This window comes from Mesitornis unicolor, unplaced genomic scaffold (assembly GCF_000695765.1).
Source record: "Mesitornis unicolor isolate BGI_N332 unplaced genomic scaffold, ASM69576v1 scaffold17704, whole genome shotgun sequence".
Classification (NCBI taxonomy): domain Eukaryota; kingdom Metazoa; phylum Chordata; class Aves; order Mesitornithiformes; family Mesitornithidae; genus Mesitornis; species Mesitornis unicolor.
This window is the reverse complement of record NW_010182338.1, coordinates 1,175-19,461: the sequence shown is the minus strand read 5'-3', so window position 1 is coordinate 19,461 and position 18,287 is coordinate 1,175. Positions and strand designations below refer to the sequence as shown.

Here is an 18,287-nt window from a genome sequence, read left to right as displayed (position 1 = left end):
ACCGAGCGATTCTGTGATTCTGTGATTTAATGGCTTCGTGAAATAACAAAACTACTCGTCAGGAAAGCGTCTCATACATTAGTAGAGAATTTTATTTTTCTCCTTTATATATCTGGAGAACAAGGGAAGGATTAACACGGGTGCAACTTTTACTCCATTTATTTACACCTATTTTCTGCATTTCTTAAAAACAGAAATTCTTAACTGGATCCTTTTGCTTCAGCAAAAGTTAACGAATACTTGCAAACAAGGATAAAACCTTCTCATCAACTGCCTTGAAAGGTTGTGAAAAATAGGACTTTAGAAAGTCCAGGATATCAATCCTAGAACCGATACTCTTCCTCACACCAATTTAGACAAGATCTGCTCATTTTATAAAACATTGAGCTATTTTTGTTTTCTCCCTTACTCTGTTTGGAAGAAAGAAGTCTCACCATATTCTTCCCCTCATCAGCACAAAAAAGCAAACAAGCAAATAAAATCTTCCAGAGACCAAATATGAACAAGCTAAACACACTTTTGATCTGAGAGATGATCTTAAAACAGAAAACAACTAAAAGACAGTCTTCCCTGAAAGGCAGTGAACTCTCTCTACCTGTAAACTGCCACACAAGCTGTAAGATGCAATATACTGAGAAAAGAAAAAAAAAACCTTAGCATATACTTGTCAGTTTTGATGCTGAAAACTCAGAACATTGTATTTGAGTACACTAACAAAGGATGCCTAGATACAACATCAGCATTTGCAGAAGGAAAGCAATCATGGCAAGCAAAAGAAAACAACATCAGTATTTCAAATGTTAACCAGGTAATTTTCCATTTAAGCATGAAATGTCATCTTTATTACATGAGCATTAGGAACAATGGAAAACTATGAGCTGTTTACTCTCCTCCATTAAACACACTCAAATCTAAAATTAGAGCCATTTTAAATTATTTTGTCTGAAAATGTCATTTGTTATAATTTCAAATGTTATTTGAAGATGGCAGCAGTACTGAGTTACACCATTGTGCCATTTACTCCTATTAATATGAAAACTTCAGTGAAACAGAATTGTCTCAGATCTTTGTACCTCTCTACACAGTTCTGAAAAGCAACACAGCATTCAGGTGTGCTCTGCCTTACTTTCCTGCACCCAAGGGAGTTCTTCCTGTTGTCACTGCAACAGTTCTTACTCTCCTGCCTTCTAGGATAACAGCATTCACAGGAATTCTCCCTAACCTGAAGTGTAAATTATGCGTAGGGATAGACCTAATGGGCAAGGCCCATTAGCAACTCACCCAGACACAGGAGACAGTCACCTCCCTGACTGAATTTTGATATAAAAAGATAAACTGCGGGAGGCAGGGAGGGTGGCGAATGTACTTAATCACATCTATTCTATAAACATTTCTGCTCTTCATTTGGCTGCTGTACCTTACTGGCGTTGTATCTTTGCAAGGTTTGATGGAGATTTCAAGGCAAATGGCTAACCAGCAGTTCCTTTTCCAAGGTGGAGTAAAATCAAAAGTGAAAGTACTGAGGTGCCTGTGGAAGTGCTGATCCCCAGATCATCTTCCTGAGTGTCCACAGAGGAACATGCCCCAAACAAACAATACTGGCCAACTTGAAAGCTTTTATTCCACTGGGTTTGGCAGAGAAGAAAAACCCCTTACAAGAGTTGTCATGCGGTGGGAACCTTGCTTCCTGATTCCTCACAGGAGCTTGTAATATCACCATACTTGCCTCAACCTCCACTCAAGAGAGCCAAAGGGTCCTTTCCTTGCAAATTCACAAATACAACCCATAACAATCTTGGGCAGACTTAGACCTTAGTTACAGTGGACATATTTTGTTTCTCATTAAACCAGACACTGATGGTATTAAATTTACCTAAGTTGCAGTGTCTGTTTCACACAAAACTGTTTGCTAACCCAGGACAGGATTCCTAGTGAGTGTTACTTTGAGATTGAACTCCTCTTTATAAACTTCTGTATTATAGCCAAACAAGTTTCGTCCCTGCTCTCATCTTCACACACAAAGATAATTTGCATTTTTTTCTGAGCTTATAGCTGTTGGATAATCACATTCAATTTAGGGGTAATTTCACATTAAGAACTGACAGCAAGAACAGCCAAGTTTCAAGAGATCAAAATTATATTACCTGCAAGCAAACCACATGATTACAAAGAGCCATTAAAATATTCTATACGAAACCTGCCCCAATGCAGCTACGTTCATAGGCAGCAGCACTATGGAAAATCTGCTATGCTGTTTGGAGCTATTAAAGCCAGGGGAAAAAAAAGTATTTCAAATACTTGAACTACTAAAAGCATTAAAAAGCATACCCTTAACTGTCACTAATAGCATCTGGTCAGTAGCAACGTTCTTCCAAGAAAGCATATGTGATTTTAAAATTGTAACAGTTTAAGTAACAAACAAGATCCTCTCCTTACCCCTGAGGCATCTGACAGGAGCAGCACATATAAAACGCTTGAATGACAGCACTTAGCCTGTTTGCTGTCATGGAGATAACATCCTGGCAATCAGCACAAGCTTCTTGCTTCCCTGCAACATCGTATGCTTTCAACTCGCCAGCATCAGCAGACGGCTCTTTTCTGCCCTCGGTTCCTGCAGCGGCAAAGGAAGGCGTAGTAGCATCCTGGTGATCTGGACCTTTTTGCTTCAGTAAAATAGAAGTAATGTTGGCAGAGTCCCTTTTGTTTTTCATCAGCTCTGTGGCTATAAGAACGAGCCATTCATCCAGCGAATGCCAGAGCAGTTCCAGTGGCTGCAATAAACACATGCAAAAAAAGACAAAAAAGGAAGATGTTGACACTAGATAATATTCATGATGTGATAATCCTCTTAAGGCAAATAAATATCATGCACATTTAAAAGCTTTAAATAATCCTTCAGAAGCTATGTTAGAGATAAGAGTTCAATACTGATAAAAAATTCTGTACTTACAGCCACAGAGCACAAAGAAAATTTCATACAGAAGGAAAACAATCAAGAAGCAGATGGAATAAATACAAAATAATTTAGAAAGGGTGTAACACTGAGCTATTTAACAGAGTTTGGCCTCACAGTTGTTACAGAGCACACTACTGCCTGACTGCTGCAGTCAAGCAGAGAGGCAGAAATACACATGTTGAGTTTCCAGAATAAGAGCGTGTTGGTTCTTTTTTAGGCCCTGGTCACAGAGGGTCCCTGTACCAGGCAGATGGAGCAAACCCCAGAAAACACCACTGAGATTCAGACTCATGCACATACCTAGTAAGATGTGCTTTATGCACAGCGTGAGCTCACAGAGCTCATTTTGATAGTATTTCAGATGTCTTAGAGTAAGGATCACTAGTATCTAGCTTTATGAAATAGAAATAAGTATCACTAGAATTGCCTATCTATTTTGAAAGATATAAACCTTATTTTATTTGGTCAGTCACTCCTTATTCACTACCACCAGCTTAAAACCAATATACTCAAAACCTGGTACAATTCCATCAGTATGCATTTGCTCTGCTGCAGCTTTCTCATGAGCATTTAAAAAAGCACGAGGGCTGGCTGTGCTGTTCCTTCGTGGTGTTTAAGGGGACGTTTCACAAACGTACAGTCTAGTGAGCACAGCGATGTGTATCCTTACAGGAAGGCAATTCTGACTCAAGTCTTCCATAGCATTCCAAAAGTAAGTGTGAACTTCTAATTGCGCTCCTTTTTCCATGTATTACTGCTACATCAACATTTTTCACCAACTGCAGCATTCAAGGGCTCAGCAGATACTGAAAATTATGTTTTCATCTTCTAAAGTTGCCTTTAAAAATCAAGTTGCCTTTAAAAATCAAGATCTATTCACAGCAAACCGTGCCAGAATTATACGTAATAGGGACATGCTCTCAATACATGATAAATTAATTATCATAAAATCTGTTTATTAAAGAACTGCATTGAAAAATTTGCCATTAATCTTCCATTTTTTCCCCAATAAGAAGTTTGGGGAAAGTCAGCCTGATCTCTAAGAATGGCAAGCTTTGCTCGACTGTACAATACTCACTTCAATCCCTGTGCTCCTAGGGACCACACATTTCTCTAGATGCTGATCTCAATACCTCCAAGTTTTCTGCATAAATGTCCGTCATACAGGATAAAGTTTGCTTCTTTCCAAGATCTACCTGGCAGACCTCCACCACAAAACATAATGTAAAAAAAACTTTCTAATGGAAAACAGGATTCATGGAATATACTGAAGAACAAAAATGCAACCATGTTCTTACCATGTAACTCATAAGAAATTAGGTAGTTATTTACTAGAATGCTAAAATGTAGTTATCTTCTCTCAGACTCTTCAATGCTTAGCTTGTCAGACACCATTTTCCTGCCATTACTTTGTGTTTTATCTTTGATTTCCCACAGTCTTAGCATGCCTTTCAGGACTCTCACAACTGATTTTTTTTTTCCAAAGCTAGTTTTTCACAGATTCTGATCACAAACTCATTCAAAAAAGTGTAGTCAAGCATAGCGAATTCAACATTCCGCTTGATTTTTTTCCTAGTCTAACTCCAGTACATAAAGCACTTCTCTAAATACTGCCTACCACCTCCATATCCACCACTGTCAGCATTTTGTGTTAGCATCCATGATCAGACCTTTTCAAGAGTAATATGGACACACAAATCTGAGTATGATCAAGTACCAAGCTTTTACAGCTGCACACCTCATATCTCAAATCCAAGGATTTAGACCTTTCTCTTTACCCATCAAGAAAGCAAGACACTAGAAATCAAGTTCATATTCAAACTGTGACATTGAAGCAAAGTCTTTTGCCAGGTGACAGACAGTGTCTTTCAGGACACAGGGACCAGGAGATCACTAATCCATGATGCAACTGTGTCACACCAGGAGTCAACAGAATTCTAGGAAAGAGTAGTGTCAGAAATGAGGGAAAAATGTTACGGGCTTTCCAACTTCGTTCAGTGAGATGGAAATTTTGCAGCAAGTTTCCCTAACATGATCATACTGAACAGCAATTGGAAGAGCGATACATGCAAAAGTAATGAATGTAAATTTTGTCAGAATCACAATTCATAAAGTGCCTCACTGGTAGGATCTCATCTGAGTTAGCAGTAGCTTGTTTCAAGATGGGTGTCAAAATTCAATGACTACTTTGTTTCTTGCAAGATCAGTACAAGAGTGTGTGTTAATTAGCCAGTGTTTCCACTTTAAAGCATTTGGATAGGCATGAATTGACCTGACCTGTAATGAATTACAAAGAGGGAACTTCAGTAAAGCAAAGATGGCCTTGCAATTTTCTCAGTAGCCTCACATCAAGATATACTCACATTCTGAAACCCTTCCAAGCTGGATTACAGGGGCAACTCTTCAAAATGTGTTCTATCAGTATACTAATACAGAAAACCTTAACACAGCATTGAGAAAAATGTCAGAAGAAAGTTTTTCTTCATTTCTTATACTGGATAAAATAATGCTTTTGCACCAGCTTTTTAAAAGGAGTTATGAAGTACACCTTTAAAGGTCATGAGGTACAAATCTATTTGGACCTAATGAGTGCATTCAGAAGGAAAGAAAACAATCCCTTATACCATGCAGTACAGCTTGGTAATGTTCCTCCACATACCCCACAGGGGTACCAGCAGACAGAACTGCTGACACTGCTGACCTCAGTCCTCCCCAGATAAAAGTTTCTAGGTCCATTTTTGTAAGTCTTGAACAACAGATTAGCTTCCTATACAGTAAAGACAGTCAGGATCTAGAGGTCTTCACTCACAAATAAAAAGCACTAAAATAAGTGGGTGGTGACCTGTATCACTCTCCTATGCTCTGGAGAGTACTCAAGACCTCCCATGGGCTACAAATAAGCAATCTGAGAGACTTGCTTTTCCCCATAAAAGTTGTATCATCATTCAAATTATCTATGACATCTATCCCCACAAGCGAATTTTAAGATCGGCAGCAAATTCCAATTTAAAGCTACTTTCCTCTAAAATTTTCAATATGGATCTCAAGTGTAAAATTTTTAAATCCCATGTTGACTTTTTAAATACAGATTTAACTCCCATTTTGGAGTAGTAACCTCTGTGGTTTTCTTAACTGTCTGTACTAAAGAGTTACACAGCCTATATTCAAGGAAACTCACATAAAACAAAAACCAGAAAAGGAGTTCTTTGTCACCAACCCGCATGTCTCACATGCAAGCACTGGTACCAATGAAGACATAAAACTGCCAGGTCTTCAAGTGGCCTCCGTACCATTGCAATAATCTAGAGATCTAGTGGGCATTCTTCCCTTCTCACAGAAAGCAGAAAGGATCATCACAACCACGTTTTCAAGGAAAGAACAAAAAAGGAGGAAAGGGAAGGTAGGAATAAGAGAGAATGGGAAGTCATCCAATTGACTCAGCACTAAGCTTCATCTCCCACTACCCAGGGACTGTAAATTCAGGGAAGAACGGGCCAGTCCAACCACAACTGAAGATTAACTTAGCATTGCCAGATAAGCGTGACCCATTCCCAAACAAGAATAAGTTCTCAGCAGTTTTGTATTTGAGTTTGAATTTTAAATCAACCTTAAAAATATCACTAAGACAACAGGGGCTCTAATGAAGGGCTACCTCAGTTTTAATAGTTCCAAAATAACTAAATTAAAATGACAGCAATAATAATTTTTAAATAATCCTGAACTTTTTGTTTTGTTAGCTAATGCAACTGTAGTATATATTTTGCTCATTAATTAAAAAACAAAAATGTTAGTTTTACACAATTAAGAATTACTTATATTTTCTGCAATATAAGTCTACTGCAAAAGACTTAACTCCATACTAAATCGAGAAACAATTCTTTCAGCATACAAAGTAGTCTGGGCACACAGCTAAGTGAGCCTGCTGAAATACAATTTCCTTCACAAATTGCAATTCAGTGTTTTTGTTTGTCTTATAGTAAGTTCTGAAATTATCTGGAGGGCTTTGTTTTTTGAAAATGGAATCTGTTTAAACTCATAATGTGCCAATCTAGCTCAACATATTTTGGTGAACAACTCTAACAGACAATCATTATATTGCATATCATACAAAGCATTATGTTTTGCACACAGTATTTTTCATACTCAAGCATTAGTTTTATACTCATTGTATAAATCGACTTGTTATTAAAGCTATTTTGCTATCAGAAAAGCAAACATTTGTGCTTGTTTTTTTTAATTGTCTAAAGCTTTCCTTCCCTCCAAGAAAAGAAATCTAAACAAAAACTGAACTACTTAACTAAATACAGCTGGAATTAGAGTATCATCTTTCAGGACCTTACCAATATAGCTCTGTCTTAAGTCATGTTCATCAGGTTACTTCTAATATCATATCATCAAATAAAGGCAGGAATTTCAAAACATTATTTTAATAACAACTTGAAAGAAATGCAAAGATTAAGGAAAACTCTCATGTAATCATCGGCATCTAAATTTTGTGATATGAACTGTGCCATATAAGACGATGGAGGGAGACGGAAAAAAAGAGACTACCCTTCAGTTATTATTACTTAGGTGCTCTGAATAGTATATAAATTATATATCCAATGCCAATTGAGTGGCACACAGGAAACTGGAACTACTTTACAGAAAGGCAAGCTGGGAATTTCTACAGAGGGATTCCTCAACCAGCAAGTATATAAAAAAAACCAAACCAAACTTGAAAAATTAAAACAACTAAATGGCAAGCACCTAAAGCAAGTGTTTGAAAACAGCTATAAATCAATAATCTTGTGAGGGTGATAGTAAGCTGGTATGTTTCAAAGCATGCAATAATAAAATTCAAGAACAAATTGGGAAAAAAATTCATTATCACAGTGAAAACAATGAACAGATTAAGAATTCAGTTGTTTCTATTGATCTTGTGAAGCTAGATAAAATTGAACAATCAGAACTGCCAATGATCCTCCAAATCCCATTCTAAAATTACATTAATGCAATCTGGTATATTAATATTACCACATTTTGCAATTTCTACACTCTTAAATAAAATAACAGAAATGAAAATAAAGTTTACCAAAATCAGCTGGGTAACCAAACCTTCAACACCTAATAAACAATACATTAAACAAGAAATAAACAGAAATCATAAGATGAGATGTGCATCAGTGGTCAAAATGAATCCAGTGGAAAAAAAAATAATTAAGGAGAAATAAAGAGGTAGGCTTAACTTAAGAAGGGATAGGGACATCAACCAAACTTACTTCCTGTTCATGAGATGTCTGATTAATGAATGCATGCTTTGTGAAATTCATCTCTTTAACGTCTATCTTCCTAACAACATCATATACTTTTCTGACCTTGAACACCTGACTTCTTGGAGTTTTATTTCCATTGTAGCCCATGTCATTTCCATTACTGGGAGAGGATGGGCCAATGCGAAAGACATGGCAAAATATCCTCACGATCCTTAAGAGACTCTTCATTTGAGCTTCATAATTACTTGACAAGCTGGGGGAAAAAATGGAATATTTAAGTTTCTTTTCCTAGATGAAACAATTTAGTATATCAAGGAGGAAGCAGTGTAATGGTAGGGTCTGACACACATGCTGAAAAAACCCTAAGCTTTAAACCCTAATGAATTTTAACTTTTCTTTCCTGTACCAGCCCCAAATGTTAAGCATAAGCACTATAATTTTACTAACATATACTCAACATTTTAACTAGAATTGAAATAAGAACTGTAAATACCAGATTTTGCAAAATACTTCATTTGGTTTTATGCACATGTAGACTTCTTCTGAACCACTGGTAAGAAATTCAGCTAACTAGAGTAAGAATCTCAGTCTATTAAACAAATTGAGATATCCAGTTGAAAATGTTTTTCGATTCTGAAAATTGAGCATCTAATGGTAAAAGTGTACTGACTAATCAGATATGCTGCCACATCCCCTCACCGTCTAGTTACTATCCTAAATAACAATTAACTACCTCAAGTAGACAAGAAATCAGGATAATAAAGATGGCATTATTTCTACTCAAGATAAATATGATCTAAAAGATACTACATAAAAGCACCAGTATGCTTTTTATTTAAGCAATACATATTGGAAGTTTTATGCCTTCTTAACTGAACTGGCCAACACTGATGTACCAATACAGCATAGAATCTGAGATACTCATGAGTTCATGTACAAGCAGAACATTCTCCATCAAACTCAACTTAGCTTTCTTTCCTTAAATTCCAAGCAGTAAGAATTCTTCTATCTTGAACACATAACAAAAACAGCAAGAAATTGAAACTTTTTCTACTGAACTTTACTCACTTATAAATATTATACAAGTGAGTACATACTCCGTTCTATCCTTAAAGTACTTGCAACTTAGAATCACGCTTTTTAAGATAGGTGCCAGTTTTCTGGTGTATACCTTAGAGGATACTGTAAACCTCTGCTGCAATTACTAATCCACTAATTCACAAATCTGAAACGCAGCTAGTTGTAACAACAAGGTACAGTTATCATGACCTGACTCTCCAGTGGCATAGGTAAAAGCAAAAGACTTACTTGTTTACAGCACCACATGTTAATCACAGAATCACAGAATATTAGGAGTTGGAAGGGACCTTGAAAGATCATCCAGTCCAACCCCCCTGGCAGAGCAGGATCACCTAGACCAGGTCACACAGGAATGCGTCCAGGTGGGTTTTGAATGTCTCCAGAGAAGGAGACTCCACAACATCCCTGGGTAGCCTGGTCCAGTGCTCTGTCACCCTCACAGTGAAAAAGTTTTTCCTCATGTTCATGTTGAACCTTCTATGGTCCAGCTTGCTTCCATTGCCCCTTGTCCTGTCATTGGCTATCACTGAGAAGAGCCTGGCTCCTTCTTCCTGACACTCGCCCTTCACAAATTTATAAACAAGAATGAGGTCACTCCTCAGTCTCCTCTTCTCCAAGCTAAAGAGACCCAGCTCCCTCAGCCGCTCCTCATAAGGGAGCTGCTCCACTTCCTCCATCATCTTTGTGGCCCTGCACTGGACTCCTTCAAGCAATTCCCTGTCCTTCTTGAACTGAGGGGCCCAGAATTGAACACAATATTCCAGATGTGGTCTCACCAGGGCAGAGTAGAGGGGAAGGAGAACCTCTCTCGACCTACTAACCACAGCCCTTCTGATACACCCCAGGATGCCATTGGCCTTCTTGGCCGCAAGGGCACATTGCTGGCCCATGGTCATCCCCCAGGTCCCTTTCAGCTGTGATGCCCTCGTTGAATTTCATTTAAGTTTTTCCCCGCCCAACTCTCCAGTCTGTCCAGATCTCGCTGAATGGCAGCACAGCCTTCTTGAGTGTCAGCCACTCCTCCCAGTTTGTGTTGTCAGCAAACTTGCTGACAGTGCACTCTGTTCCCTCGTCCAGGTTGTTGATGAATATATTGAATAGTACTGGTCCCAGTACCAACCCCTGGTGGACTCCACTAGATACAGTCCTCCAACTGGACTCTGTCCCACTGACTACAACTCTCTGACTTCTTTCCTTCAACCAGTTCACAATCCATCTCACTACCCCATCATCTAGATCACACTTCCTTAGTGTAGTAGTAGTTAGCTCGCAGTTTAGCTACGAGGATGATGTGGGAGACGGTGTCAAATGCTTTACAGAAATCAAGATAGACCCCATCCATTGCCCTACCATCATCTATCCACCTGGTTATATCCTCATAAAAGGCTACCAGGTTGGTCAAACATGACTTTCCCTTGGTGAAACCACGCTGACTGCTCGTAATGACCCTCTTATCCTTGATATGTCTGGAGACAGCACCGAGGATAAGCTGTTCCATCACCTTTCCAGGGATGGAGGTGAGGCTGACCGGTCTGTAGTTACCTGGGTACTCCTTGCCCTTTTTGAAGACTGGAGTGACATTTGCTTTCCTCCAGTCCTCAGGCACCTCTGCTGTTGTCCACAACTTACCAATGACTGCCATTGAGGTGCCAATTTTAAAAAGCTACACACTAAGAATTCTACCAAACTGATATAGAAAGTATGACTATCTTGTCACAATTTAGGCTTCAATCAGATAAGTTTTCAGTAAATCTAGATGAAGAAAGGATTACAAAGAGTAAACAGAGCAAGAGCAAGAATGTTGAGTTTTCAGGTAATGAAAATTCCCTGATGGGCAGACCAGGTCATAGACACCAATTAGCATTTGGAAAAGTCTTTGCTTGTATACCAAGCATACCACGAATACAAGAGGCTAACTCAAGAAGCTAACTTAAGTATTGGAAAAACAAACATTTAAATTGAGGTTTATCATCCCTCAGCAGCAATGTTTTCCTGGTGAAATTTCAGTTTAAATTTCCTGGTCTCCAAAACAGGACTTAGATAAACAGGAAAACTTTGAAGTGCTTTTAATAATTTACCAAAGTTTTTACTATCACATCTGTAAGCAGCAAACTTGGCCAAATCTCCACCAGCAAAACCGAATCATGTCATGCTACAATTATATCTTGCAAAGAGCAAATACGCAATGGAGGTAATGCTAACTGAACAGGCTTCTTGCAGCAGAAGTCCTCAGGCAGAAGCATGGGCACACTCCTGGCTACCTGCTAGAAGCATTACAAAAAACAACTTAAGACACTTTCAAACTAAACCACTAACAAACCCAACTGCAGATACAACCCAGGAAATTAACAGTGATGATACCAGTTCAGCCATGCATGAGTATCGTTATTGGAGGTTTAAATGTACAAAGTGCATTTTACATCCTATTTGTTGGAAGGAGGAGTAGAAAGAAGCCCAAGCTCAGAGGTTTGCATTCACCTTCATCCTCATTATGTTAATAGTAAAGCAAGTGAGAAATACTTAGTTGAAGTATAGACTGAAACCTCTGACACAGAACAGAACTGGAGAAAACAAGACAGTTTTTTGTGACTGTTTCTAGTAATAGAAAAAAAATAACTCCATTCCCCTTATGACATATTACGAAGTACCACAGAGAAGTGGGCCAGTAAGAGTCCACAGGACACCCTAGTACAGGCATCTCTGAAAATGTCTGCCCATCCAACCCAATGCAAAAGCTTTCAACCTGTCTGCAGCCACCGCTAGTCAACCCCTATGCAGTAAGGAGTACATATGGGCTCAAATTCAGAGACAGTACAGGTACATAGATACCATTTCTACAACATTACTCAACGCAGAGAATGAATAACAGTAATAAATCAAATCTAAATAACGCAATCAGTTTAATTTCTCTCTGAAGAGACTGAAATAAATACTGCCTCATATGATCTAATCCAGCTACCACAACTTCTGAAAATGTCCCCATACAAAGCAAGTTTGAAACCCTTTCCTGAAGAATGGTTTTACACTTCATCATGGTTTATTTGTGGGAGATATATTGATTCTAATGAAGTTCGGAGATGAAAGGAATGTGTTAGCAGTTAAGGTCATTACACACTGAAGCCCAACAAGAGGTAAAGTTCATCAAAAAGTTATCTTTGCAGTAACAAAGTGTCATTAATATGGCTATGCACTTTAACCCCAAACATTCGAGGGGTTTAAGTCTTTTATGCTCATTCGTGGAGGCGAACACTTATCAGAACAATAATGTGATGAACGGAGTCATGAATTTCCCAGCATTGTCTAGGAGTTCTGACCTGCTATCTACAAGCTCCATTCAAATTTAACATGATTGATGGGAAAGAAAAAATAAAAAGCACTTAGAACTAAGAAAATGTTATTTAGTACTCATCTAACTGATGGTCTCTTTGTGCCCCAGCCTCAACTGAAAAGAAGCACTGAAAGTCTTATTCCTCTACAACCTCTGCTGTCAGGACTCCCCAGTTATGGAACAGTCTTAATCCACTCTTTTCCAAAAAGCCAGGCATAACATGTTAGCAAGGAACTTCCTCTCATACTTTCAGGCTCTTGACCTCTCTCAGAAAAGACTTTCTTAGCTTTTAGTGAAGCATAAAGATCACAGCAAATTCTGCTAGCTATTGAAAACAGTAAAATGTTAGTTGTGTTCCAACAGACTACAGATGAGGTGTTTTACACAAACTCCCTCAAACAAATGCCACAAAAACTAAGAAAGTGTACCAGAAAAATATGCTTGCCTGTTCTATGTGTTTCCTCAAGTAACACTCCTTGTGCTGCTGAGACAGCACACTGGTAGATGAAATTTTGGATCTTGTGTTAGTAGTCATGAAAGGAAACCAGAGTCAGAAAAAATGAGACAAGTGTCTGAAGTAACAAAACATACTCAGTTACTGAAGTAACTCAAACACACAAAGCAAGCATGCAGAAAGCAAAGATGTGGAATAGAAGCAAAAAGGAGAGAGGAAAAAAAGGAATGATTGGTAGTTGGCCAAAAAGCTTCCCTTCCTAGAGCTGACATAGCCAAACTAACCATACAAAAACCACACTTCTCTGCAACTCAAGCTTCCAGGTGCCAGCAGCTCTACAATGACACCAACTTTCTCCCTGAAGTCTTTGTGAATACAGTGATCTAAACAGGCACTGTTGTACAGACTCAGATTTGAGATCCACCTTCTCCAGCATGTGCCCAGTACCATATCGCCTAGATGATTAAAACTACTAAGTAGCACTAACTACTATCAACCTACTTATGGTCCTCTCACACTTACCTAAGCAGTTTGTGACCATTCGTTGTAGCAACTTCAGCAAGACTTGTTAGGATTTTAAGATACTGGCTTTCGCTCTGCTGAGACAAGTGTTCCAGAACTTGCCGCAACTGATACATTAAGAGAAAAGAAATTGCATAGTGTCATGGAGCGTCAGATCAACATTTGATTTAAAACACCATCACCCAAGCATTAATATCTACCAATACTAACATATGTCTACATTGTCCAATGTCTAATCTAACCTCAGTTAATATTTCAGTCAAGAAACAAAAATTCTTCTCCTTGCTTCTTCCTTGCCTTAGATTGCACTACAATAATAAAAGAAAAAAGATCTGCTGAAAAAGGAACAGAATAGTTTCATTTACAGCAATAATAACCAAACGAAATTGCAGCTGCAATCTTTTGCACTCTAATTTTACAAGGCAACTTCATACAGATGAGTTGTCATAGTCTGAATGGTTCAAGTTCATTCTAGGTGATTCAAGCCTCAAGACACATCCTAGAATAGATATCTGCAGATAACCACTAAATGAAGGAAAATAGGCCTCATTACGCAAAGTAGCTGTGTATATATAGATGCTCTACCAGTACGTTCATATTGAAGTTTGCAACAAGTCTGTTCTTTCAATTCTTACACTGTCTAGACCACTTTGCCAAATATGCAAAGCTTGAACACTAAATTAAAACTGACCCTACATTTAGTCTCAAATTTTTGTGTTCAAAACGATGTGAAGATTGTACATTTTCCATGGAGGAAAGAAAAGTACTGCAGTCTACTGACAGTCAACTGTTGGTTGGGTCTTCTAATCAGGACACTCATATTAAGCAATGAGCTCTTCACAACACAGACAGATCAGTAACTATAAAATATATAATACTGTATTACCATGTTCTCCCGTAGATCTTCATTCTGCGTCATTTGAATTATTGTCTGGAAAAGTCGAGGATGATAATGGATTAAGACTTCACAAGTCTCTCCATATCCACCCTAGAAAGCAATCGTTCGAAACTCATTTTAATTAAAAGAAACAGTAGAATTGTGTTTTATACTATTATAGGCCTTAAAACCTACTGTTGACTTCAAATATATTTTTTTCATGCTGAATGGAGAAATCCAATCCTAAAATAAACTGAAATTCAATAACGTATCAAGGTTAGATACACGATGTTTGGGAGAAGATGGAATCAAATTATTTCACTCTAATGGCTCACATATATCCACTCTCTTCTTTTTTTTTGACACACTTTCCTATTTAGAAAGCCAAAGTTACATTCAAACAACATTTCCCCAACAGTTTACCAGATGTTAAAAACAGTGCAATATTTAGCTTCTCTTCTGTCTTCCCTGAAGGATGACACACCTACCTAAACAGGCCAGAATCTAATCCTTCAAAACAAGTATTTTCCTAAAGGTTCATAAGGCACAAATCTGACTTGCTAAAGGAAAAAAATAGGAAAACTCATGAAAGGGTTATTTAACTTCAAAATTAATATACAAGTATGATTCCACTTGTGCCTTAGATCAACAGCTCAGAGCAATCTCACAACCTTCTGAGATTTATTTTTTTTCTTGAAAGAACAAAACTTAAATTTGTGGTTTATTTGTATCAACTCTTATCTGACACAGCTGCACTTTTAAGCAGGCACCCAACATCTGAATATACTTTAAATTCTACATTGGCAAGATGAGCATGTAATGTATTAAATGCTGCAACTCCAGAGGCTCTTTCTCTTTGCATGACAGTTCATAATTTGCTTCAAGGATAACAGATTCATTAAAGAGATTCATTTAATTGTTCCTGGTGCCAAGAACTTAAGTAATAAAATTGAACACACACAGCTCTTCAAAACAAAGGTAATAGTATGTTGACAAGAATTATATGAACCTATAATTTCAATCTTCTAAAAACCATGTATCTACTCTGAAAAAGAAACCTGTAAGCAAAGATAAAACCCTTGATGTAAAAGAAAATGTTTTGCTTTCTGGTTTTTTCCTTAGTATCATAAGCTTGTAAACTAGATGATCTTGAACACAGTATGATCATCACTACAAAACACCAAACACCAGGTGTCACTACACACACCTAGAAGAAGTTCACAGAATTCTGATGTATTAAGCGGTGCCCTAGAAATTAGAAAACCAGACACTGAAGCAGACATTCAAAACACTAACCATAAAAATCAAGAATAGTACATTTAAATTTACTTTCTTACAGGTCCGTGGCTACAGGAAGCCTCAATTGAATAGACTTGGTGTGGTTTTATGGCAAAGGTAAGTACTTCTGACATAATAAAAAGAAAACTAACTCTGAGCTTCACAGTTGAGTCAATAATGAGACAGTACAGTGACCTGGTACTTCTGAGGAATTGGAGCAAAGGACTTATTAGGATTTCTTATATCCATAAAGAAATGCTGCAAGAACCCAACTTGATCAAGACCTTTCACAGATAGTCTATGAAATAAATTTTTCCATAGTTAAACATTCCAAAAAATATCCCATGAGTAATGAAGACAGCAGTCTCTTCCATATACACAGCTACTTCAACTGCAGGCACATGCATAATCTTCGGAAATTAAATAACTCCAGATTACTTTGATCTATTAGTACAGCAAAAGTTCTGAACATTTCAACTTTATCCTGCCAAACTAAAGACATGCACCAGGGTAATACGATGTTCACTAGGTGCAGTGATTTTTTTTTCCAGTCTCCAGTTCACAGTTTTCTAGTCTGATGATTTCGAGCAAAGGTTCAAAAGTTTCCATTCATTAATTACGTGTTATTTACACACTGACTTTAAATTGATCCCACAGGAAAAAAAAACAAGTGTTCACAAATCAAGAAAATACACCCTAGCAAGCAGTACAAACATTATTTGGTATCAAGCAAGAAAGACTGTGTTTTGCACAGCGTATTGGGTCTGGCTGAAATTGAGTTAATTTTCCGCACAGCAGCCCTCACAGCGCTGTGCTTTGTATTGGTGTCTAGAAAGGCGTTGATAACGTGTGCTTTGGCTCCTGCTGACCAGCACTTGCACAGCGTGAAGGCTCTCTCCAACTTTTCCCCATCTTACCAATACACTGAGGGTGGGGAAGATGTCGGAAGAGGACATAGCCAGGACAGCTGACCCAAATGGGCCAAAGGGATATTCCACACTGTATGACATCTGCTCAGCAATACAAGCTAAGAGAAAGGAGGAAGCAGGGGGCATTCGTTATTTACATTTGTCCTACAGAGCAACCGCAACATGTACTGACGCCCCGCTTCCCGGGAAGTGGGAATCATCACCTGCTGATGGGAAGTAGAGAATAAAATATTTTGTTTTCCTTTGCTTTCACCTGTGGCCTTATTAGACGACAAACAAAATCATTCCTTTTTGCATGCCTTTACCTCTTACTTGTTAACAGTTAAGCATCTAAACAGCAACTGTTGCTATTAGGTCAAGGATTCCTAAACTTTCTAGTCAAATGGAGTTCCACAAATTCTTTGTTCCTCATGAGCTCAAATCTTGCAAAGTCTTTAATGGGATCTCATTGACATCTTTAAAGTCTTTTGCAAAGGGCACAAATTTCAAACCTGCCAAAAATTATTTGCAATTTAATTGAAAGAAAAAAAAACCATTTTTGCATTTCTGTTTTGCCAAAGTACTACTGTTTTTCACAGGCCTTAAAACTAAAAAGATAACACTGATCAAGTGACACTGTAGTAAGCAATAGAAGTTCGCATTCAATACCTGTACACAGAGATCCAGGGGAGTAACACCGTTTTTGTCTGGTAAATACTTGGCTCCTCTCATCAAAAGAATTTGTGCAGTGTCTCTCTGACCATGGCTATTCAAAGGAGAAGAAGAAAGACAGTTAATATAGCACTTATGCTCCACTATGAGTTATAAATCTCTCTTTATTGCATCTAACAAAAAAACCCAACATAAGCTAGGGCAAAACAAAATAGTTATGGTATGAAACTAAGCAGAAGCAAAGGACAGAAGATAATGCCGCTTACATTCTTCTACTACCTTTCAAGGCCACTTCAGAAGCACAGCATAAAATTAAGTATGGCCCACTTATCAAGCCAGAGTCACCTTGATTATTCAGAAGTAATTCATCTTAGCCTAGCCTCATAAATTATTTATATCCCTCAATACCTAGAGCATATAATTTCCAAACTCCCTTTTTCTGAAGAAAATGAGAAGCTAGGCACCAGTGATTAGATGCTGACTTCATTATAAACACATTGAAAGACTAGCTGACCATTGCCTTCACCAATATTTAGTGCATATACTGACAAATGTTAATACAGTAGTATCCACAGGGTGAAATGAAAGACTGATACAAAAGACATAGCAATTAAGGTTATGGATACAAGTTTTTCCACAAAGTTCTAGATCACAAGCTAGTTTGCAGTCCTCCCCTTACACAAATGAGTATTTGCTGTCTCAGAACAGTTCAGGAAGGGCAGAAGAAAAGCAATGGCTGAGGAGCAAGAAGCAGCTTCACTGGTCTCTCAACAGTTCCCAGCCGAGTTCTCCTCATCCATGTTCTTCCAGTCCAGGAAACCAACAGGTTAATCTCATGCACCAAACTTTACCCCAGTGCAAACTCAGCTACCAGGTATCAGAAAGGAGCTAAGACTAATGGCCCACTGAAGCACTTCTTCACTGTAATTCTCTATACTAAGTGGACAAACCAACACC

General features: G+C 38.0%; 1 protein-coding gene across 1 annotated transcript; it reads right to left on the bottom strand.

Annotated features, from left to right (window-relative positions):
• Window positions 1-2,432: 2,432 nt before the first annotated feature.
• Window positions 2,433-17,473, bottom strand: LOC104540048 (E3 ubiquitin-protein ligase HACE1-like; the record flags this gene model as incomplete). The annotated part of the gene is made up of 5 exons (XM_010183749.1): window positions 2,433-2,771; window positions 8,218-8,464; window positions 13,596-13,702; window positions 14,482-14,583; window positions 17,328-17,473. Coding segments are annotated over 5 exons (941 nt in total), but the record flags the coding sequence as incomplete, so codon positions are not given.
• Window positions 17,474-18,287: the final 814 nt, after the last annotated feature.